This window comes from Mchenga conophoros, linkage group LG17, assembly GCF_057382185.1.
Source record: "Mchenga conophoros isolate Kocher_MC1m ecotype Shallow Benthic linkage group LG17, M_conophoros_male_GT1.1, whole genome shotgun sequence".
Classification (NCBI taxonomy): Eukaryota; Metazoa; Chordata; class Actinopteri; order Cichliformes; family Cichlidae; genus Mchenga; species Mchenga conophoros.
The window spans coordinates 22,034,220-22,059,336 of record NC_140542.1 but is presented as its reverse complement, the minus strand read 5'-3'; the positions used below and the strand labels follow the sequence as shown (position 1 = coordinate 22,059,336).

Sequence of the window (25,117 nt, the reverse complement as noted above, 5' to 3'; positions counted from 1 at the left end):
GACCTCGTCACACGTTCCATTAAGAACTTTGTTCTTCTATTTTCTACAGCTTATCGGGGTCTGTTTGACGGGTGGAGCAGTCTAAGCAGAGATGTTCAGACCTCCCTCTCCTCGACCACCTCCTCCAACTTTTCTGGTGGGACACTGAGGCATTTCTAAGCCTGCTGATCATCTCTCAAGCATGTCCTGGTTTTGTCCCGGGACTTCCTCTCACTTGGATACCTAGGCGGTGTCCAAGAAGAAGCATAGTCAGATGTTCTGACTTTTTACCTTTAGGCACTAATATCTACTTGGGTAGATGTAGGAAATAATGCTTACCTAGTGTTTATAAACCCTTCCTAGTTCTATCAGAGCTTTCATCCTGTTTCCTTTCCACTGTCGCCAAGTGCCTGCTCATAGGGATCGTCTAATTCTTGAGGTGTTCCCTGTATTACCTGAGGTGACTGTTGTTGTGATTTGGCAATGTTAATAAAATTGAAGTAAACTACATTGAATTAATGCCAGCGGGTCTTTTGCAGATTGGCGTGTTTTAAGAATTGGCCTGTTTCACTATTGCCCCATCATAACACCAACGCCAAAGTCCACCGTGTATAAATCTGACATGTCAGCGGATTTGACAGTCTGACTGTATGAAAATGGTTGGGTAGTATTTTCTCATGTCAGCAGTTTGTTTGTGTATGAGCAGAGGTTTTTTAGGGCGGTTCGCTGGATATGACTGGCACTCTGCATCAGCGATTACAGTACTAGATTAGTACTACTTTATTACCCAAGGACACAAGCTCTGTGGACAGTGCAACTCATATTCAATCCAAATGGAAAGAACAAGAAGACCAAAATGAAACATGCACAAAATTAGCTTCTTTTTAGTCCTCAACACATTTATGTCGATATTAAGAAGTGGTATTAAGCCTCAGCTGTATATTGTTTAATCCCTAAACTGCTGACATTTTCTTCTATTCTTTCTTATGCTAATATTTGCTGCACGTGAATCTTCACATACTGTGAAGGTAAAAAAAATGTTTGAATCACCATAATAACCTTCTTTTTTCTTTTTCACAAAGTGTCTTCATACTCAAGCCATCTTTCTTTCTTGGCGCCGCTCGCGTTTTCACATGATGGTATTTGTGAATAGGCCTCTTTATCCTGGAAATGACAATATATGTGACACACCTGACAAAACATGCATATAAAGAGAGTAAAAAGTGAAGGTTGTGCTAAAATGTTAATCTGAATTCTACTCTTGATTCAAGGTAAATAGATGTTTAATAAAAATTTAAAATTGAACAATAAAAAAGCACTGAGCTGAAAACCCCTAGCCCGGTGAGTTTGTGTGTTTTGAGTCAGATTGTGTTTCCAAAACAGGTCAGCGAGCATTCGGGCACTGCAGCCCACTGCAGGTAGAGATGGGATCCACGTTAACTGGAACACGATGTCCTAACCAGAGTCCAGCAAGGGCCAGAAACAAGCTGACAGAGAGGGTGAAGAGAGGGAGAGGTGCAGTGAGTGATGGAGGAGAGGGGAAGGAGACAGATGAAAGCATGAAAATGGAGGAGAGAAGGAGAAGGCGGCTGGAGAAAATATGGGAATGAGATCTGAAGATTGAACAGTGAGTGGCAGCGAGAGCGATGGAGAGAGTGTTAGAAAGAGATGTCTCTACTTTTATTTGGTTTTCAGTCCGCCGTTCTGAGCTTAACAGAATACGAAAGTAGCAGGAGGACTCGGCTGGACTGGGACGCCTGTAATAGCCTTTCATTTAGGAAGCAGTCTATCTGCAAACGCACACACGTGTACAGTGCGGAATAATCACTGATCAAAATGGGGTTTTTTTCCAGCGACGATGAATGGTAGCAGTCAGGGTCTGTCTGGTTTTTGCTCCTCACATGTCCACTTAGGCTCAAACGCAGATGCTTGCTTTTCTGAATTATTCATGAACCCCTCATTAAATATTCACGTGTGAAAAGCCGGTACCATCAACTACCCACAATCCTCTCCTCTTGGGTGAGGTACAGGCAGGAAAGAGAAGACAAGCAGGATGATACTTATACTTATGTACCTATCAGAAAGCAGTTTTATTCTTTTGTTTAATTAGTTTTTTTAGGATCTGCTCTTTTTGGTCCTCCCTCTTTGTTTCTTTCTTCTGTCTTGCCCCGCCTTATCTCCTCCTGTTCTCCTTCGTTCTGGGTGATCAATTCGTATTGCTCGGGCAGCTGAGCCCCCCTGAGCCCGGGGTTAGAGAGATGAAGGCAGGGAAAAGATAGAAATAACTAGACAGAGGGAAGAGGCGAGAAAGACAAAAGTACAGGAGAGCAAGCAAAGGCAGAGCCAGACCTTGCCACAAGCAGGGCCTCTTGGCGAACACAGGACCCTCGGGTGAAGAAATGGAGTGATAGGAGAGGTGATGGCTGAGGGTGGAAAGAGACGAGAACAACAGCGGCGGCAGGGAGAAAATAAGGTAGAACACAATGTGTGAAATGTTCACTGGCTCTGAAGACTGGTCCTGAGTAAATACAGGCTCAAGGATGCTTCTGAAGTCTTTGTTCATGCTTTCACAGCGGCGTGTACACAGGCCTACAGCGATTTTAATCTTCACTTGTAAATAAACCGTAACTATGGAGAAATGACGGGCTCAGTGGTCACGCCCGTGCATCAGTCATCACCGAGCACCAAGAACATGACGAGGGTTTTGAGGTTCTGCACACCGGGATTCTCTTACATGCTGTGCTGGTTTAATTATGAAAGTTTGCAGCGGTGTGTACTCAGGGGGGTTTGGAACATAGCCGGCACAAGAAACAAGTGTAAACTTTCATGAAATCTCAGTGAAACTTGGCCACGGATCAAAATTTGAAGGTTTGAGGTGTCATTCCCACTGTTCCCACCACCTGTCAAAGCCCAACGGCCTTCATTTTAGCTTTAATCAAAACTTTACTTTCATGCTTTCACAGTTGCAGTCTTACACTTTTACGAAGTCTTTGGAGACTACTTCTTATAAGCTGTTTATCCATATAGTGGGATGGAAATGTTTCCTAGACCTTGTGTTTATTATTAGTGTTTATATGATTTGAAAATGAATCTAAAGCACAATAAACAACATCATTAGTCCTGAAGACAATCCCTCATTGGGTGTCTTCACGATATTGCTGAAGAACCCTGTCCGACATGTTCGTTCAAAATCCTATATGTATGCGTCGGTAGATTGAGATGTGGTGGGGCAAAGGCTGTAACATGTGGTTAACTTAATTTTCACATTTATCAAACCATGCAGTGACCCAAAGAAAGAGATTGCTCCCTTGACGATAGAAATGCTTCGTCAAAGGATAAAGGCGATCACTCAGAGCAGCTTTGTATTGATTTGCAGTGACCCTTCTCTTTAAAGGACCCAAACTATCCTTTTTTTTATAGGTGTACCGAAAACTCCAGATCAGGTGCAGTTTTTTCTTTTGATTTTTTAACGTATTTTTTTTATGTGGGACTGTTAGTTTGATAAAATTAATAAAAGAAGAATTTGGATCCAAGTAGAGCCATAATTCTTACAGTTCAGCTGAGATGGTACCCTCCTTCTCCTCCTTTTAGAGTATGTCATTTTAGCTGCCTTAGTCCGCCCTATACATCTGCAAGCTGCTTTGAAACCCATCTCCACCCCAGCTCCTTGTTTAATCTCACGTCTGGTTAAATAATGTCTTTTTGTTCTTTTTTTTTTTTTACCACTAAATATAAATGAATTGAAAATTCAAGTTGCTTTAGACTCCTAAGTGAAATAAAGCCACTGCGTCCCTATTGTAGCTTAATTTGATCCACATGGCCAAAATCTGTAGCAAACCTAACCCAGATACAGATCTATTGGCAGCTCCATGGGCAATATCAGCGTCGCTCTTTCACTGTGATTCTCTTTCACTGGCCTCATGAACATGGCCATTTATCACATGTATTTATTTTATTTTTATTTATTTATTTATTTATTTATTGTCAGAGAACAATGAAATTGCATTTGGGGCTTCCGTACAATGTAATAGGACTATCTCAAGGTCTAGGGGCAACACACGGTCCTTCATTATCAATCTATGCAAGGCTCCATTGTCATGTGGAAGCCATGAGGTCAGGATTTATCCTCTGTAGCCCCCACCATTAACATCAACCTACAGCCAGTTGTGCATGATCATGCTGATAGAGTCATCCCTGTGTTATTGAACAGAAAATGCATAATCTTCCTCTACGTGAAGCCCATTCTTTTCTATCAAAACAGGCTTTTAACACCAAAGTTACGTACTAGTGATTCTGGAAAGGCAGAATATTGTTTCAAATTCACAGCAAACCACTGTGCAGCTATATAAATATGGCTATATTTGCATGTTAAATGCAGAAGCACACAGCTACATCTCAAATTTGCATGTTAAAGCAATGCCTCATATCCCCTCCCCCTCCTCTCAGATCCCCCCCTTCTTTTTTCTTTTGCTTACCTATACTCTCCCACATCAGTGCTGAAAGAAAGGCAAGCAGTAATCACAATAAATAACATGTATACAGAATAAAGTATAGACCATGTCCAGAAATGAAATGTACAATATGTACAGAGATAAATATATATATGCAAAAATAAAAGGTGCTAGTCAGGCCAGATCAGGTATTTGCATTGATTAGGGCTATTGCTCTCGTTTAAAAGCTGCCCCTGAGTTTATTTGTCTGTGATACAAAGATTTGTTTATAGTTAGAAACAAATTAGGGGACATGCACTACATTTGAATGTTCAGTTCACTCATTTCAAACCTGATGCATTTTTGCTGCAGCGGCCACGCTGTGAGATGTGTGCGCAGAAGCTTTGGCCAAACACAGACATGCAGTTTCAGCTTTAAGCCGTTTAAAATGTAAGGGTAGTGGCTGCTGTCGTTTTCAGCATGGTTTTCAGTCAGTAATACTGTGTGATGTTGACTGTGACCAAGTCTTTGGGGTAATACAGTCAATCAACTTATGTTGTGTTGAGATGCCTAAATGACATTTTGGGAGACATTTGAATTGGTAGTTTAGTTGTAATGAGCCATGTTTTGGTGTTGTGTGCCCATGTTTCAAGATTTTCTCCTCTGATGTAACAAAGAAATGCAAATAAATTGTAATTTTTTTAGGGGGAACGATAAAGTAGGAGTATGAAATGCAATCAGAAAGTTTAGTGACTCCACCTATAAAAATCACAAACCTTACCTGATTTAAATTTGGCCAGTCACTTGGTTTGCAATAAAAGTGATGTGGTGAATCCAAAATATGGAGGTCTTTCTTCTTCTTGCGAGCCGCCATCTGAAAACGGTGTTCGTGAGCACCAGGTCAGGCCTGAAAATGACAGCCTGCTATGGGAACGCAGCCCATTGTCATGCAGCAGTTCGTTATATAATGTTCAGCACAACCCCTGGTCTGATGAGGGTCGAGTGTGGTGAAACATGCAGAGTCGTCCCCACTCCTGGGGCACTCCAAGCCCTAAGGCACTGATGTAGGATCAGCGTTTCCCATCCACACTGTGACCCGGGTTCTCGCAAGTAAACATGCAAGCTGACCCCCCGAGCACAGCCGCGGGCCAAGTCCCACCCACACCATACACTTACCCTGCTGTATGTGCGCATACTGAGCTTTTTTTTTTTCCTCCCATTGACCCAGATACTCATATTCTTCCCCCAGAGAGCCGCCTCTCTCAGTCTAAGAGAGCCTCATTATTTCACTGGAGTGCCTCCCCTCTTTTCTCCATCGGAGGAGGACGGAGGAAGTGGGGCAACCTGGCAGTCGTACCGCGCAGGGGTGCGTTCAGGCCCACACGGGTTCCACGGGGAGGCATGCTGGATCCACACAATTAATGCAGTGTAAAACCGAGTCAGCAAATTTGCAGAAAATTATGAGCAGGTTCATTATTACAAGGCTGTCCCAGAGCGTAACTGCACCTCCAAATATGGTCAACTCATTTGATTCTAAATCAACTAACCGGCCGTTCTTTTATGAAGTTACCACACTGAAGCATGACTGCGCAGCACTCATTAGTAGCTTACTGGAAAGTAAGGATCCACTAAACTGATATTTGGTTTGTTGATAGATTATTGTGGCCTCATGATGCGTGTTCCCTTAATTTAGTCAGACTGAAAACAGGCTCACACTGAAATAACCCAGTGATCTATGCTGGTGTGGGAGTGTTTGTGGTTGTTATCTGAGAGATGGTGACATATGATCCATTTGAGTTTTCTTTCTTTTTTTTCTTTTTTCTTTTTTTAAACTCCCCCATATCAATAGCATAAGGTGGAATTTTACAGCTCTGTAAAATAAATGCACAGATGTCCATTTTCCTGAGGAAGACGGTGGAATTACAGCCTTACTGCTACAAAGGAAGCCAATGCATGCTTCCATATATTTTGATTGGCAAGAACGGCCAGTGATTTGGGATTGCGCTACACTAGCCCCCTTTTAGCGCTCCTGCTTTATCAGCAGAGTGGCCATACTGAAATAAAGGAAGCCCCTTTGTTTAGATGTGCAGAATTGCAAAGATGTAGAGAGCATCACACATACTCGCATAAAGCCATTAACAAAATAAATATCTATTCATGATTTCCAGTAACTGGTTTGAGCTTAGGCTAAGCCATCTTTAACCTCTTAACACCCATCAAAATAGAAATAATATTACATTGAATTCTCACCTAAGTGGCATTCCCAAATGAAAATCACAGGAGAGACAGGAGGACAAGTACATGTAAGATTTAAAAGGTGAAACCTTCGAGTTTCTGAAACTATGTTTGTTTAGATCTAAACTAAAGCAGGTCACTGGTGAGCTGGTAGATGCTGAGAGGTTAAGTACATTTCTTCTTGAGGAACAAACATTTATTATTAGTATTATTATTATTTTGTGTCACTAACAAAAGTAATAGAATCTTTAAAAGCATGATGCCACAGAAACACTGGCTAGAAACCACGATTAAGTCCAGTGGAAGATATTTAATGGGTAAATGTTCCGATCATTCTAATATTTGTGCGCGGTTAGCTTTATCTCAGAGGTTAAACTCTGCGTCTTGGCGCCGACTGCGTTTGGAGACTCTCCGAACATAAACGATTGAAGCCGCCTCCTGTTCGGAACATCGTGTGTAGATGTGAAAGGATCCTCGTCTGTGGTGAACGGCGCGCTCTGGTAGCCGAGGAGACCTAATAGTTAAAGATCAGCTGCAACGCTGTGCGCCACGCCTCCACGGCTCGACACCTGGCTCTCCAACAGTCCGTCAGTTGCGCTGTTGCGGAACGGTTTTTCAGACAGGACCGGCGGAAGAAAAGCGGGAGGTAGAGACAGAGAGAGAGAGCGAGAAAGAGAGAGAGGGAAAAAAGCGAATGGGGGGCAGGAAGAGGAGAATGTGACAACTGCTGGATGCGGACAGAGTGTGTGCGGCTGGCTACACTGCCTTTGGGGAGGCCTCGGCTCTTGCACCTGTCCCTCTCCGTCTCCGCGACCAGGCGCAGTTTGGACGAGAGCGACGCTCCTTTATTTATCAGGCAGGGCGCACAGCGGCGGAGGCGCACACACACTCTCTCACACTCTCTCTCACACACACACGGACGGTACTGTACGCACACACTCATACACAGGGCAGGAAGGCAACATGACTTCATCCTACAATCTGGATTTTCTGCCCGATATGATGGTGGAGAGCCGCCTGCTCGTTCCCGGGGACAGAATGTGAGTTATTCGGCTCTTCTTCTCGTCCGCCAGTGGCGTGTGGGTGCGTGTGTCTGTGTATGCTGTCCTGAAAAGCAGCTGTCCGATGTGGAAATGTTGCTCTGCTACTTGATGTGTGACCAGAATCGGGGTCAGAATGAAGGCTGGAGCCCGTGTGACTGTATCTGTGTGTTATTGTGTTAGTTATGGCTTGTTGTTATTAATATCCGTCGATAAATTGTGCGGGGATCGCAGGAGCGCCCGCGGCTGTTATCAGCTATAGACAGGATGGTGATGAATGAACGCCATTATGGGAAATTAATGCCACCGCCGTGAATAAACCCCGTCTTTACTAAGCTGTATTATCCGGCGTGTGTCGTCAAATTGTTGTATCCCGTCAGGTCGACTCTGGGAACATTTAGAGCATCGGCTTTTCCATCTCGCTCCGTGGAGCAGAGGAGGGGAAGTTGCTTTGATTTGCGGCAGCCGCCCATCCTCATTTCTTTCCCCGGCTCTCGCCGGGCTGGAAGCGGCGGGGTCGGGACCGTGCGGCGGGCTTCGGGAGCGCACGATGCCGAGACCCATAACGACCGACGGAGTGGATCTGTGGTTGTAATAAAATAAAATAAATAAAATCGCAGGGTGGGAAACACAAGTGTTCTCAGTCACACGAGACTCGATCAACTCCACCACAGGCGGGTTTTTGTTTTGGTTTTTGCGCTCTCATCCCGTGTTTTTCTCCTCACTTTGGACTCTTGGATGAGGGGGGAAACAATCCGAGCGACTGGAAGAGCAGCAGCACCGCGGCTTTTTCAGCACATTCGGGAATGCACGGATGACTTGTGTCCCGTGGTTCAATTGGATTTGTTGTAATTCAGTTAAACTCCGGAATTTGTCGAGCAGGGACAAAGGGAGGGTTTCATCCCGGCATGATGTGTTTTTTTCCACATGCAGCGCATGTCCCACTTATGTCCCCTCAGCTCACGGCGCCTATTTGTTGAAGGCTCGTGTTCTTTCTTTTTTTCCCCCCCTCTCTCCGTCCTCAGGAGAGAAAACGTGCATGCAGGCTGTGCTGTGGCTCTTCTTTTCATTTTCTCATGAAGGTCTTTTTTTCAGTGTGCAGTCAGTGTATGTTCGATTGCTGCTGCACTTAACTTCTGGTGACTCATGGTGTAAAAGCATAGAACAAAAGTAACGAAGTGTGTGTGTGTGTGTGTGTGTGTGTGTGTGTGTGTGTGTGTGTGTGTGTGTGTGTGTGTGTGTGTGTGTTGTTGGGGGAGTCATGAAAAAACCTCATAATGCTTCACTTTGAGGACACTAATCTACAAATGTCATAAAACAGCATTACAATAAATACAATAATGCACGTGGAGATTAAGTGTCTTCCATAAAATGCATAATTAATATTGTTGCTATACTAAAGAAACATGTAAATAATAAATGTCATGGATAAGAGACCCTTTATGCATTAGCTTGCAAATTCTGTGTAAGTCATGTTGAAAATTGCCTGTGAAGCAAAGGAAAATGTGTCTGTTCAGTGAAGATTAAATACAGTAATATGAATGTATATTTATACTAATATATATGCATACATAATAGACTAGGGAGAAATATCGGTATTGGCTGATATCAGTCATGTTCATTGACAGCACACAGAAGGATAAAATCATGTTATCATTTTTAAGGACCAATTTGATTCTCAAAAAAGGCCAAAGCGGTTACTGCCTGGTTGTCTAAACATCCAAAAATGACCAAATGTTTGCTGTTTTTAAATGAAAGTTACATAAAAGTGGAGCCAACATGGAAGTGGTTTAAAAATTCATTCTTTTTAATAGACAGACAGCAGGAGGCGACTCCTTTTTGTATGGAAGTCTTTGGGGAAACGGCCTTCTTCTCACTCTGTGAGCTTAGCAAACGCTTCCTGGTCAGTGTTTGGCGTCGCTCACTAGTTTTGGCTCGTGTTGAGTTGAACATTCAGTCCATTTTCTAAATCGCAGCCAGAAAATGGGTTATCCAGGATATGCTTATTAGCTAAAGGCTTGTCAGTCAAGATCCACCCTTTGCTCATCACTTCCAGGTTTAGTAAAACCACCTCTGGTTAATTAATAGCCACAAAACTAAATATGTCTCATACATTCCAATCAGCACCAGATATGTTAGATTTTAAATATATTTCTCAATCAGTGCAGTGAATCTCTGTTTTTTGCTATATAAACATAGCTATGAAAAAGATGACAGCCTAAACTAGCTGCACGTTATTACAACTACATAAAAAGTGTTGTAATATCATAAATGGGACTCGAAAGTCAGTATACGTTTCCTGAAATAATGAATAATAATGAAATAATTCATTGTAAAGCACATGTAGATATTAGTTTAGCTCTGTTATTGTTGCTTTGTTGTACAATTTGATGTCATTCTGGCCCCCAAAATGTGATAAAAACCACAAAACTTTAAGGCAAAATGACTCTCGTTGAGCTGTTTGTGATGCATCAAATCCCCGATAAAGTGGTCACACATAAACATTGCTGTTTTTAAGTGTCACTAAACCAAAAGAGACCGGTAACAGTTTCTCTGTATCACTGTAGGAAGCTGTACGCTGTACAATACTCCAAAACTGCATTAATCAAGACTTATTCATCCTCCACAATGATAAAAGGCCAGGGCACACACTTTACCCTGCAGAGTCTCCCTCCATTGAGTCTCTGTGTAGTGTATCACCCAGATGTTATAGTGAAGCGATGGCTTTCTCATTAATCAGTGTCATCGTTGCTGACAGCGTGGACCCCGTGTATAACTGGCGGGGGTGGACGAGGAAATCATCGCGCTTCCAGAAAGCCTTCTCCTTCTGATGCGCTTTGCATCGCCAGTTGTGTGCATATCTGCCCCGGAGTGAAGGATTTATGAATAATGTGCGTCGCAGGAATTAGACAGGCCTATCTGTGCCCTCTTACCCAGCTGGTAAGGAGGCGGACAGGTTGAACTAGATAGCACTTATGGAGATGACACTTTGTATTTACGTGAACACGCCTCTCGAGCTCACAAGAGGTGCTCTTAGTGATCTTTTCACTTTTTTTTTGTTTGTATCATTGTTTTTTTTAACAGCTCTATTTTTCCAGGAGCAATGTAAAAAAATATTTGCATTCATGTCAGCTCCTTTGCTTCCTCCCACCTGATACACCTTTGAAATTCTTTCACTCTGCTGATTCCTTATGACTGGGATCAGGTCGGGAATTGGCTTCATTCCCTCTTCCTGTTCCCTTCCAGTAGCAGCTCCCTCGTTGATGCTGACAGCCCCTGACAATATCAGACTTGACAAATATTAGCTGACATCATAGCTAATATGGAAAATAAATGGGACTAATGGTCTCCCTCTACTCACTCCTATCCAGCCTGAAAACGCAAATAAGGGGTAAAATGAGAGAATCAGGAAAAATTGTAGTAGACCTGTGCCCTTTTCTTTCCACTCTTACTTTGACTCTGAAGCCTAGACGGTCTCTGCCTGTCCCTGGGAACTATGTGACCTTCTTCACCTCCTTAAGCTGAGTGTTGAATCCCCATCTGGTAGAGAACTGTAACGTTCTTCGGGGTCCGTCACACATCCAGGCTGAGGAGGTTCGGCCTTCAGCAATCATTGTTACACATTAATGATCAACCGTGAAGCAAAAATCTGAGTAAACACGGGATTACTAACTAGAGACTTGAAAACAGCAAATGCTTGCGGGGTGTATGCATAACCCGAATGTATAGCTTCCCACCGAATGTCTTTATGACCCTCCCTCCCACTCATCTCTTCACTTCCCCTTTCTGACCCCCCCGCAGATCATGCAGCTGTGAGGGTTCTGGGACAGACAAGTAGAAAACTTTATGTCAAGATTACACAGAGACCATGCATGCATTTGAGTTTATCCGGTCATAGTGTGCATAGGAAATACAAATAGGGCTTCAAAATACATTAAGGACAATGGCTATGAGCCCAACAATTGAAATACAATTCTTCAGACACTTTCCTTTAGATTTCATGTAATGACATGCAAAGAAAATATGTTCACAGGGGGATGTGATGAGTTTATGGGAGCGATGGGTGACTGGATTGTGCTGATAAATGATGCATACAGCAGCAGGACAGCATGTTGTGTTTTTTTAAAGAGTAGATAACACAGAACGCTTCAGTTTACATAATCGTTAAAATATTAGCAAGCCTGACAGACAAACTGTGACATCTCACTCCATTCTGAAGTCTGAAAGCCTTCCATTGACCTAAAGTCAATTACTTTCCATTCAATGTAAAGTACTGCTTGCCTTCTTTCTTAGTAATTTTCTTTCTTCCTGCACTGCAGACAGGGTGACTGGCTTCACTTAGCAGCCTCGTACCGAGAGAGCTACAACCACACTTCAGACTCGTCCCTCTTTGAAGGCTGAAAAATCTCCAGAGTGCTGTCACTGCTTTCCACCATGTTTTCACTGATTCAGAACAATCCATATTGTTTGCCTGCACGTCTTGAGCTTTGCAACTGGTACCAATGATGCAATCGTGCATGTTTTTCAAATGAGTTGAGCTCGTTTTCTCGGCAATAATTAAAATCTGAAATGTAACTATTAACCGATGTGGAATTTCACCCGGCTTTAAGGGCAGAGACGGGCAGCAGCAAAGTGTTCTCATGAGAAATGCATGTGAGGAGGAGGAGGAGGACAGACCACGAGGTTTTTTGAAGGAAGAATAAGGAGGCGGCCTGTCGAGTGTGCTAGGAAAGCTGTTAGCGCCACTAATGCTTATTTTAATTCATTCTATTTAAATTTGACCATTGTTATGCAGACCTTGATCCAAATGTCACTTAAGAGGAAATTTCAAACCGGTGATCACAAGAAATCCAAAATCAGATATTCCCTTTAGTGCTTCAGCAGGGGGGGGGGAAAGTCACGCTGGAAGTACATTTGCATATTTTGCCAATCAGCATCACTGCATGACAAAAAAAATAGATAAATTATGTTATATTCAGCTGTACCGCTTCCAAAAGGAAGGGTTGTAAAAACGCTGATGCTTGCATGCTTTCCTCAGACTCATAGGAAACAGTCGCCACATTTCAAGGTTTGAAGATGTGCATAAAATGAACCCTCAACAAAAGTGCAAATTATATCCGTATTTATCACAAAACTGGTAATTATTTACCATTTCTGCCTCCAATAACAACCAGAAATTTTGCACAATCTTGGCAGGTCTGACCAGAGTCCTTTCAGGTTAGACCTTTGTCTCTGCTGTCATCGATGTCCATTGCTTCAATTAAATGTGTAGTCCAATGAAAACTCAGCTCTTTACAATTACAGAAAGTAGATTACACCTTCTGGCAAATCGCGGCACATGCAGATGATCAGACTGGTACATCCGACTAATCTCAGATGTGAAATGGCAGCGAAGAGAGATCAGTGGAAGGAGCATGTTGAAAATTGACGTGGGCAGAGTGGGAGAGGTGCACAGAAGAAAAAGTATGAAAGAGGGAGGAGGAGGAGTGATGGTTTGACAGCATACGACTCCCTGGACAGACATTTGGTTGGATTTAAATTGTGTCCTATCAGAAGTGGAGATTAAAAGAAAAAGAGGGGGTAAAAAAAAAAGAAGACAGGTAGCGATGATGGTGGCGATTGTGGCTTTTTCTCTCTCCCAGGCTAAAGAAAGAGGCTTAACATGACACACACAGGCATCCAGTGAGGAACGATTCATCAGCAGATGATTCTGTTATGACTGTTTTTGTTCATAATGGTGTTATTTTAGCGGGAAACGTGTACAGTGTGTGTGATATATGATTTGATGGAGTCGTCTTCACGCATCAGCAGCTGCAGCGTTGTTTTATGTCGTTTTCTCTCAGTGTGTGTGTATGTGTGTTTTTGTAATGTCATAATGATGAATGTCTTTCCTCTGCTGGGGCTCAGGAGCAGTTGTCTGTGGCTGACACCGCTGTGTGTAGGTGGTGATGTATCACGACCGTGTGTCTAAGGTCTCACTGTGGATGTTTGTGTGGATGCGTGAGTGTGTGGTAGAGGTGAGGCTGTGAATGAGCAGGTGTGTCCGTTGTTACATTACGGGGTCAACAAATCGAAAAGTTTATGTGGGCTTAGATTGCCTTTTTTGTTTCTTGCGTGAGTGTGTTGGCTTCCACATCTGTAATGACCCTCTGTCCTGAGTGCAGAGCACATCACACCAGTGTTTATGACACTAAATTTCTCCACTAAAGTTAATTTAGATTCCATCACTTCTTCGGATCCACCAGATTGCTGGTGACAAACTTAGAGTTGAAGTTAAAAGAGTGTGTTAGCCACACATAAAAGAGGAGCATTTTTAGAAACCACAGGTTACTGGCTCTCAAATTTAGTACTGCAGTTCTCCAAATGCTTCACCCTAGGTGGAGGCTGAAAGGTTGAACCCACAACTGAAGTGTGCATCCTCAAAGCTAAACTCCAGGGAAATTCCAATTTTTCACCTTTAACACATCATAATGAACGTTTATTTAGGGCACAAGCACAAAGTAAAGTTCAACACTAGACAACGGAGTGCAATAGCACTGCATAATTTGAAGCCCATTATAATAAATGTTAACGTAACACTGCAGTAAGGTTACTTGGGTACTGAAGAATGCGTGAAGAATGTGTTATTTATCAGTACTTAACTGCTAATTCCTGATTCAGGACTTGTACTACATAATGATTACTTAGATCCAGCTGGGCGAGTCTATAGGCTGTTAATGAATAATCTGTTAATGATAGTCCATAATTATCCATATACTGATCCAACACCCCACTTTCTTCCAGATGAACTTGGCAGCAACACCCAGCAGCACAATACAGTCATCATCATCACTCCAACCTTAGTTATTCTCTTTTGTCCCTTCAAGTAGTGAAATGTCACACAAAGTACTTAGTACTTCCTCCCTGCTGCAAGATTATGTCACTCTTATGGTCCCCTTAAGTAAAGTGAGCTACTTAGTACACCTTAACAAGTCGCCAGTCTATCGCTAACACTCACATTCCTACCTATGGCTAATTAAGAATCACCAGGTAATCTAACCCCACTGACTGCAAGTCTGTGGACTGTGGGAGGAAGTCAGAGAACCCACATAAACACAGGGACATCCACACAGAAAGGCTCCGGCCAGAAGGTGGATTCAAACCTCTTGCTGTGAGGCAACAGTGCTAACCACTTGCCCCAGTCCTGCCCCAGCAGCAGAAGTGATAGTCGTGATTGTCACTGTTAGGTATTGTGGAACGTCTCAGTAGCAACTCGGGCCCTTTTTTACTTGTTCTTTAGAAACTGAGAAAGTTGTTGTGCTTTTTGTCAGAATTTTGTAACTAACGTAAATTAATTTTTTGTTCCTGTTGTGAAGCAGAACACATTTTTGTAGCTGTAAAAGCTATCTGCCATTGAACTGCCTAAGCAAGTGTATTTGTCAGCATTCAGGAAATACAACTCCTGCTTCCAATGCAGTGTGTCAGTAACCTAAAGTCATGACTTAACTTGTTCACTGCTTATGAAATACTTTAAACTTTACTCACACAGTACTTGGTGTTAATTAAGCTGAAGATACAACAGAAAATTTGAGTTTCGAACACAAGTTTCAGTCAGCGTCACAGTTGGTAACTGTAACAAGCCTTTTGAGTTCCTAGCTGGATGATCACTCTGTGTATCTTAGAATATTGAACTATCCCTGCTCAGAAAGTTTGAAAAATTGAAAGTTACAGATGTTAGTGGATCCAAACATAGCAAGGACAAGGAGCAGGATTTGAGCTAATAATCACAGTCGCCATGAGTGACTTTTGATCTTCTACGTCCTAATGAGACCAGACCTCCGAGTGCAACACCTCATTTGAGACTCATACTACATACTGTGCATGTCGTGCTGAAAAAGAAGTAGTGAGGGCCCAGTAGCCGGGCAGATTGTGAAGATGTGGCTCTTGTGATGGATTTATTGTACTAAGTGTTCGCCTTGACTTGCATCTTGCGTAATCTGCATTCGTTACTGAATGTATGCATCAGCTAGCTGATGATCTCCTCGTGATTGTCTCATCCTTCTTTTCCCCACTGTCAGCCATGTTGGCTGCATTTCTCCCTTTTTTTCAGCCAGGAGATCACGCTCGTCTGCTGTTTTTGAGTGTTTGCTTTTCCTTTCCTTTCCGAACATTTTCCCTGATTAATCTAATTCAACACGTCCAGAACGGTTCGATACATTTGAGTGTTTCTGTTTCTCTGCAGTGGCTGCAGCTCATTGGCCTTCTTATTCAAGTCAAGTACACTTTTTTAAAAGCATGTACACAGACTTTACCTTATCAATTGAGCTGTGGAAAGCAGTGTTTTGTGTGTGTGTGCGTGTGTGTGTGTGTGTGTGTGTGTGTGTGTATAAAACAGTCTTCTTGTGTGTATTTGTGTCTGAGTGGTTTTTTTTACTGAAAGGAGAGAATTTCATCACTTGGCCTTGAAACGAATGAAGCATGCACATGTTTTCAGTGCAGCACACACACATTTCCACCCACGTAAATACGCAGAATACACACCACGTGACACACGTACACACACAAACATAGTCCCCACGTTGTTCACATCATGTCCCTGGGCTGTAGTGATGGGCAGAAAAACAACTGAATCCTCAGAGACTAAGAAAACACAATGATGCTCTCCCTTAAACCTTTTGGTTTATGTATATCTGTCCTTCTTCTCTGTCTGTTTCTCTCCTTCCTTCCTCTGCTTCCTTTCTTCTGCTCGTCGTCAATAGTCAGCTATTGCGTTTGTTCTGTGCAGCGGCATTACTCTGCCTTGCCAGAGGGAGAGCTTACCTCATGCATGTCTCAGTAGATTTTTTCTACCCCTTCTTCCCCACATCCCTCGCTTTATCCCTCTTTGGCCTGTATCTTCCTCTCTTTCTCTCTGCACTCCCACTCTTTCCCTCTTTCTCCATTGAAGCGTGCTAAATGCTTTACCTCTGTCAACTCATGAGTCTGAGAGGAGCTCATTATTGTGGAGAAGGAGAGGAATTCGGGATTAGGAGCAACATTCGTGGACCGAGGCTCTTGTTCGGCTAAAAGAGCCATCAGAATTACAGACAGTGGCAGACTTACCTGCGTTAGTTGGCGCTATTATTCGCTAATCACTGGGATTCAGGGTTTTACTGAATTATAACATCCCTTTACCTGCACGAATAAAGTTTGATTTCAAACACAGTAATAGACCACAGTTTTCAGTAAATATCAGGTGCTAATACCATATCTCCTGAGCCGTTTTCACACCTGCTCTGCACCCGTGAACATTGCTAGACGTTACCTACAGGAGAAGCATGTGAGGACACAATGGGATCAGACATAAAAGGGGTGTTTAACCTGCCAGGACTCCAGTATCAGTCCACTCGATGTCTGACTGAGCTGATTTGCACCAGTGCAGGTCTACTTCAGAAAACACATTCACCCGCAGATCCGTATCATTTACAGTGTTGAGAATGAAGTCTGGGATGTTCGAAAGACAATTTTCAGCTACTGTCCTGTTGTGTTTCGTCCTAGATTTTCTGGGCTGCACGTGGGAAAACAACTTTGTAGTAGTGTAGTAGGAGTGTCTTTACAGTTATGAAGAGAACCTGTGAATGTGTGCATTTACAGGGAGAAAAGTCATGGCACAGAGACTCTGTTGAATCTTGGTTGCAGGTTTAGAAGCATTGTTCTTACACAGGCCAAGTACAAATACATGTTGGCTTGTCAAACAGTCTGAACCCTCCTAAGACCCCTTGCCCACGGCAGATTTGAGGTTCACTGTATTTTGCAACTTTTGTAACTTTCTGAAAATCCAATCCAAATATCACCTGTACTGTTTGTTACCGTTTGCCAGGTTTCCCAAGTTGAAAATGTTGACAGGGGTCGAATGTCTCTCTCCAACTCTGTTTTTTTTTACATTCTTCCTGCAATTTCTTGGCTCTGTCCTCTTCTGTACAGCCATGTGCAACACCATTTGTGCCTTTGAGGGCATGGTATAAAAATGTCCTCCTTTCCCCTTATACCAAGATACCAAGCATTGGGACAGAAGTCACCATGCTTGATGCTCTAGGGTTGGCAACTTGATGAATATATGTGTTATTGGTTGCTGACCAAGTCAGTCCATGACTTCTTTGCATAAGTTTTCATTGTTGGAAGTTGCTCATTTGATGGTTTGTCTCTTTGAGTTTGCTAAATAATTGACTTTAGCACCACAAAATGATGCCAGCTTCGTTCTTGTTGTGATGATGACCTCAGCTTAATGAGAAGCTGTACACAGACACCGGTAAAGATTCTCTTCAGCTAATTATCCCACCTATCCCTTCTCTAACGTACACCCATGTTACTGTGATCATCATCTACCCTTTTTGTTAGTGTCAACACTGCGAGTTGTCCATCTGCTTGATGTTGGTTCTTAAGTTTTCTAGTTAAGTATATTTTAAAGCGAACACGCTCACAAATACATCTTTAAATATATCAGATATTACACGGTGTGATAATGGTCGATTGGAAAATTTTAAAAACATCACCCAACCGTGCGATTCATCGTGGTTTAATGCTACTCTCCACTCTTAGTAGTACATGGAGACCTGCATGTGTAATTAAGATGTAATCTGGGCATAAAGCGATACATTTGGGTGAGAATTCTCCCCAAAATACTGGCACTCAGTCGCTGATATTCAACCCCAACAAATCACCTCTGGCTTTGAAACTTGTCTCATATGCAGAATGCACACGCTGGCCTTTTGCATACATTTATTGGGCTGGTTAACTTGCATGAGTGTAACTGTGAGACCACGTGAGAGCCGGCCCGGTGACATTAGACAGCACTGAAACTTGAAAGGGTCTGATCACATGGCATTCAAAGGTCACAGAAAGGTCAGCACCACCTGCCATCAGTGTGCGGAACATCTCCTGCAATATAAATCATATGCAGGTCTTCAGACTCTTTTTTTTTTAAGGGGATAATCCTGCGTGTCCTTATTGTTCGATTTTGTTTCACTCTTTGGTGCTAATTGGTTGTTTTCTGTGACATCTATTGCTTGTCATACAAGCAGCATGACCATCGCTGTGAAGTCTTTCTCTTGGATTAATGGCTGAATAAATCCAACTATGTGACATTCATTACCGTGTTTGCTCATGCACATGGTACCAATCCAGCTTTGTTCTAAACAAATCATAATTTCTGTCGTATCACTTCTCTTGCACTCTTTCCCGGAAAAGGCAAACCGTTCTCGGAAAATTCAAAACGCCAAATGAAATGGCTTTCATGACTGGCTGGGTGACAGGTTGACTCATTGTTGTGAGTGGTATCAGTAAGTTAGTGGCAAATCTTTCCATGGAAGATGATACATTAAACTAATAATGCTGAAAGAGGAGCAGGTGTAACTTGAAAATGAGAACTTGCAGTATCCTGCACCTCGAACTCACCCCGTAATCTCTCGGTTAGTATGCGGCAGAGAAAAATATTCAAGTGGCATAAAATTGTTCATTAATGTGCATTTCTATGTAGAAAGCTGCAAAAGCTGCAGTTCCACGAGTAACCACTTGAGGCTGAATCTGAAAGCAAGAGTGAGCAGAAATAAATGGTTTTTCAACAGGCGCACAAAGCAGTTTTAGTCTGTTTAAGTATAACATTGTGCAAAAGTCTTGAGCCACCTCTTTTTTTTTTTCTTTTTTTTTTTATTACATTTTTCTAGGGGTATGAGAAATAGCTGCAGTGATTTATTGAAACACATGCAAACATGCAGGGAAATACAGTGTATAAGGTCAATATTTGATATGACCACCTTTATTCATCATAGTCTGATCTCTCTGAGGCGACTTTCTGTAATTTCTTTAAAAAGTCTTCAGGAATAATTCTGCAGGTTTCTTGAAGGACATTCAAAGCTCTTTCATTCAAATGTTCTGTTTTCTGTCAAGATGATCTCAACTGCTTCAATAATGTTGATGTCTGAGCTGTTTTTCCAGTTATGCTTTTACTGCATTGGCAATGCGTTCTGGATCACTTTCACGATGAAAAATGAAGCTGTTGCTGATCAGACTCTTTCCAGGTGGTATTGTATACTTGTTAAAAATCTAATCTTACTTTTCTGTGTTCGTAATTCTGCTGCAGACACTTAATATTGAATCTCTCTCCTGACCTGTCTGTACATACTGACGATGATTTGGAACAAAATTTTCAAATTTGGATTCATCACTCCATCAGACCTGTTGAGGTTTCCAGTTCAGCTCTTGTGTAATTTGGCATCCGTCAGCCTTTCCTCTTTGTTTCCCTGCCTTAAGAATTGCTTTTTGACAGCCATCTTTCCACTGAGACCGTTTCTGATGAGGGTTTGGCGAACAATAGATGGATCAGCTGATGTGCCAGATGTGTCTCTCAGGTCTTGTGTCAGATCTTTGCTGGATTTTTTTCCTATTTCTTAGAGGACATGACTTTCAGATGCTGTTCATCTGCTGCTCCCATCACTTGTTATGTGTAAGACAAAAACTGAGGAAACTTGTCTGGTTTCCTGATATTCTTTAAGGAAACACTGCACACCATGCTGAGAAATGCCAGCTTTTGGCTCATAGCTCTTTGGGAATGACTGTATTTATACAAAAATAAATTTTTATGCCTGTGTATATTATCTTTTGCATTTTTTCTAGATTTAAATGAAGATATTTGTTTTTGTGACAAGCTTGTGCTTCTTTGCTAAGTTCTTTTGCGACTTCGTTATGCTTGAATGCTTCAGCTCAAAAACATGCCCCTAAAATTTGTTGGGTACAAGGACTGCACTGAATTTTTTTAAAGCAACCAATGTCCAAAGAAGAACTTTGAGAGACCCTCAGAAATCCTAGAGAACAATTGCTCAAGACCACTTTAAAAATGACAAGAAAGTCTGGTCATGGAAGCAAAATATAAAGAAATGAGGGCTGTTTAACGAGTACGAGTGCTATTTTTCTATAACTCAGCAGTAACAACTTTATCAAGGCTTAAGGTCAAGGGCAAGCAGGCTTTGAGTGACAGGTGGGGGCTGTAACAAGCGGCTGTCTTGTAGGTTTCACCTTCAGGACCTTCTAAACGTGTCTGTTGTAGCCGTGCCTTCTGCAGCACTTTTAATGAAATTATCTTTATAACAAGAAAAGAACAAAATTTATCTCAGTCTATTTAAAATGAGCTGCTCACTTCCACACCGAGTTCATTCAGAGCAGTTTAAAGGTTAAATGTCTGGTTGCATTTCGGCAGCTTTTCAAAATAAAATGTAGCCACATGTACTTGTCTTTTTTGGTGATGAAATATTTAAGAACAAGACATAAAAATCAGTCCATTAGTCTCTGGAAGCCTTCTGGCCCGACTTTACAATAGAATCTAAGTAGGAATCAAACCTCCAGCCATGCATGAGGGATTAATCTGAGTTTCTTTGTCCAAACCTGAGGGTGCCGTCCACCCACCCACCCTCACTGACAGAGTGTGCACTCCTCTTCCTACCTATAAATCTGTCTGGTCTCTTCTTCTCAGTCTGATTCTCTTCATTTCCATCTCCCTGATCTGTTTTATATGGACGCTGCAAAGCATACACCTGAACACACATACACCCACAAAGCTCACATATCCATACACAGTTGCAGAGCTGTCAGGTCTAACCTTGACTCATGCAGAGAGTGAATTGTAATGCAAAGAGGAGGGCGGTGGGCACAAACAGGATGTCAGAGAGCTGCTGCTCGTCTCTGCCCAACCTGCCTTTTTCTTCCCTGTGGAGTCCAGCTCTTCACAATCCCTCTTTTACAGGTATGTTTTTTCTCCCCCATCACCAGACCCACAATAGTTACCTCTCCAAACAGATCCCAGGCCTTTTAGAGAAAAGTACAGTTTTAGGAGATTTCTCGCAGACCAAACACATTTGCGTGCCCTTGATGGCTCTTGTGTTGCATGCTAATGCTAATAGGTTATTTAAATGACATCGTATGTGAAGCAGCAACAGCTGGTGAGCTAAAATCAAATTTAATTTAAAAAATGCATTCAAACTTTGTGCATTTTCAGGACATACATATTTATATGATTATACGCGATGAGAAGCTGTTAGAAAACTCCAGGTGTTACTTCACCTGCTTGTTATGACCGATACCAAATAGTTTATAGCTAAAAGCAGTGGATGCATTTGTTGCTCATGGTGAAAATTTTTACCAATTCATAAAGAATTAAGGTCTCCATCTTTAGAGAGTGTTGCAGGTGCTTCATGCATGTTTTATGTCATTGTAAAAGGAGTCTCTGTGCGCGGTGTTTATGATTTTTGACACATTTCTTTGCAAATGCTCATCCAGTCTCTGCGATAAACAGGTGCATTGTCTAAGAAAACTACAGAGTCCAGTATTTTTTGCAGGCGTGGATGCTTTTTTGTGAACAAACAAGACGTTTTGATGCATGCATCTTCCATTATGTGCATTTTAATCCACTAATCTCAAACTGTGTGCCATCTATGTCAGCTATCAGCTGTCCCACTGCTCATATTAACTCCACGGTGCTTAAATCAAAGCAGGCAACTAATAAAAGTTGATTTTATTACAGTGAATGCTATTTATAACTGTACCTTTGTATCTGAGTATTTAGCAGTTGCTAGCATAGTTAGCATTTTTTTCTGCTGCTCATGGTGAAATGTTACCTGTAATGCTGAGGTTTAACATGCAACCTGATTTGGCGTGCATCTTTGTTCTAGTGGGGACCAAACACTGTCGCTGCACTGTCAATAGGACCTAGTTGAGGTGGTTCGGATGCTTCCTGGGTGTCTCCCTTTGGAGAATTTTCAGGCATGCCCAACTGGCATGCCAGGAGATTTTATATTTGGTCTGTACTGGGAAAGCTTGAGGATCCTCCAGAAAGAACTGAAAAGTGACTGGATAGAAGGGCATCTATAGTCCCCTGCTTAGCTTGCCGCTGTTACCTGACTTTGGTTAAGCATGCGCAGGATACATCAAAAACACCACAAATGTCATTATGTTGGCACAGAACATAAAATTCCATTTTATGGGTCTTACTGTTTGGGATATTGGGGTTTGAGACATGAAAACATTTGCAAAGCTTTATAGAGCAGAGCAGACGGGCCTTCAGTGGGCGCCAAGCCTGCAGTAAACTCCACTGTAGTGATAGATGTGTGTGTTCCAGATAGCAAAGTGATCGATGGCGGTATTGTTGGGAGGGGCGTTCAGAGTTGCTGTTATTGTGTTTCGGAAAGCTAAGGGGAGACGGGGTGAGGGGGGGGCGGCGGCTGAGGAGAGCTTGACGGGTTTATTGAGAAGCGTGATCTAGTGCACTGCCCCGGGACTCTTAGATGTAGTTAGTGAGGGCAGGAAAAGAAAGAGAGATGGAGTTTTAAAATAAAAAGAAGGAAGAGCTGGTAAATGGTTGGAAGAAGAGGAAGTGTATAGAGGGGGAGGAAGTGGTGATGGTGCAGAGGTGGGAATAAATGTGTAGGTTATCGGTTGATGTTTATCTTCTGTGTCCTGGGGGCTTGTGCAGTCATAACAGTGATCTAATCTGCACCTTTGGAGTGCGCGCATACACACACACACACACAGGCTCGCTCTCAGTGCCCATGCCACCAATCATCCATTTAAACCGTCATCTATCTGCCCTTCATCCAATCTATCCGTTCACCCCACATTTCTCCTTTTTAATTTATCCTCCCCTTTATACCACGGAATTTCTTCCATCCGTCAGTTTGTGCTTCCACGCCTACATCCCACTGCAGTCCAATTGGCCTCATCTCCCTCCTCGCTCCTCTTCCCACCCCCTGCCCATTTACCCTCTCCTGCCTTAGGCTTCAATGGACTTTTAAAGGCAGAAACCGACGCCAAGCATTTTAGCTGACTGCTCACACTTTGTGCTGATCTTCAGTATCTTTCAAATTGGCCAATTTCATGCTAAAAAAAGAGAGAAAAAACAGGTTTATAATATATAAAAGTTTCTGCAGACCCACCTAGGTAATAGATTTGAGGGGATAGAAGGGGGGGGTTGGGTTGAACATACAGTACCGTCAATGTTTTTAATGCCACCACTAGGGGGTTCTAGCTTTGGCAGATTTTTAATCAGATACTTGACTTAAAAGTGGCTTTAAAAACGAAAGAAGGGTCATTTATTATCATTTTAAGAGCTTAATGTCGCACTTTGCTGCGCCGATATTGAAGTGGTCATTTTGTGTTGGTACACTGATGTAATTTATAATTTTATTATGCTAGCTTTTTTGGTTTACTTCCTTTTTGAATTAAGCGCTGCAAATAATGAACATAAAAGAGGAATTGCTATATGAACTTAATGGACACATTGCCCCTACCGGTGCTGTTGGACTAATGATACAGTAGGTGGTTAGATCATCATCATTTTAAGATAAGATAAGATAAGATAAGATAACCTTTATTAGTCCCACACGTGGGAAATTTGTTTTGTCACAGCAGGAAGTGGACAGTGCAAAAGTTATGACGCAAAAATTAGAATACAATAAGAATAAATACAGTACACAACTGTACAGAATAGAATAAAATAATATACTATATACAGTAGAATAAAATAGAATAAAAATATACAATAAGATAAAAATAGAATACGAATGCTATATACAACTGAGTAAAAATACAACGATGCCAGAAAAGATTATTGCACTTAGTGTTATTGCACATGTGTGGATGTGTGTGTTTGTTCAGTTAAAGTCTTTATTATGGAGTCTGACAGCAGTGGGGAGGAAAGACCTGCGAAATCTCTCCGTCCCACACCGTGGGTGCCGCAGTCTCCCACTGAAGGAGCTGCTCAGTGCTGTCACAGTCTGCTGCATGGGGTGGGAGATGTTGTCCATCAGGGATGACAGCTTAGCCGCCGTTCTCCTGTCACTCACCACCTCCACTGGGTCCAGAGGGCATCCTAGAACAGAGCTGGCCCTTCGGATCACCCTGTTCAGTCTCTTCCTGTCCCCAGCAGAGATGCTGCCGCCCCAGCAGACCACACCATGAAAGATAGCAGAAGCCACAACAGAGTCATAGAAGGTCTTCAGGAGTGGGCCCTCCACCCCAAACGACCTGAGTCTCCGCAGCAGGTACAGCCTGCTCTGCCCTTTCCTGTAGAGGGCGTCTGAGTTATGAGTCCAGTCCAGTCTATTGTTCAGATGAACACCAAGGTACCTGTAGCTGTCCACAGCCTCAATGTCCATACCCTGGATGTTCAGTGGTTGCAGTGGAGAATGCTTGTGCCTGCGGAAGTCTACCACCAGCTCCTTGGTTTTACTTGCGTTGATCTGGAGGTAGTTCAGCTGGCACCAGTCCACAAAGTCTTGAGTCAGTCCTCTGTACTCCTTGTCGTCCCCATCAGTGATGAGGCCGACTATTGCAGAGTCATCAGAGAACTTCTGCAGGAAGCACTGGGTGGAATTGTGGGAGAAGTCTGCAGTGTAGATGGTGAAGAGGAACGGAGCCAGAACCGTTCCC

General features: G+C 42.6%; 1 protein-coding gene across 27 annotated transcripts in view; it reads left to right on the top strand.

Annotated features, from left to right (window-relative positions):
- celf2 (cugbp, Elav-like family member 2) overlaps nucleotides 1-25,117 on the top strand; it is a 242,093-nt gene that overhangs the window by 70,195 nt on the left and 146,781 nt on the right. The window contains exon 1 of one of the 27 annotated variants that reach the window (XM_085251510.1): nucleotides 6,845-7,684. The exons of 23 other annotated variants lie outside the window; for them this stretch is intronic. In XM_085251510.1, the coding sequence (XP_085107636.1) occupies nucleotides 7,608-7,684 (77 nt within the window). In that variant the 5' untranslated portion in view covers nucleotides 6,845-7,607. Of the gene's footprint in view, nucleotides 1-6,844; nucleotides 7,685-25,117 lie in introns of those variants that run through there. 3 more of the 27 variants (XM_085251527.1, XM_085251520.1, XM_085251534.1) reach the window with 3 other exon arrangements.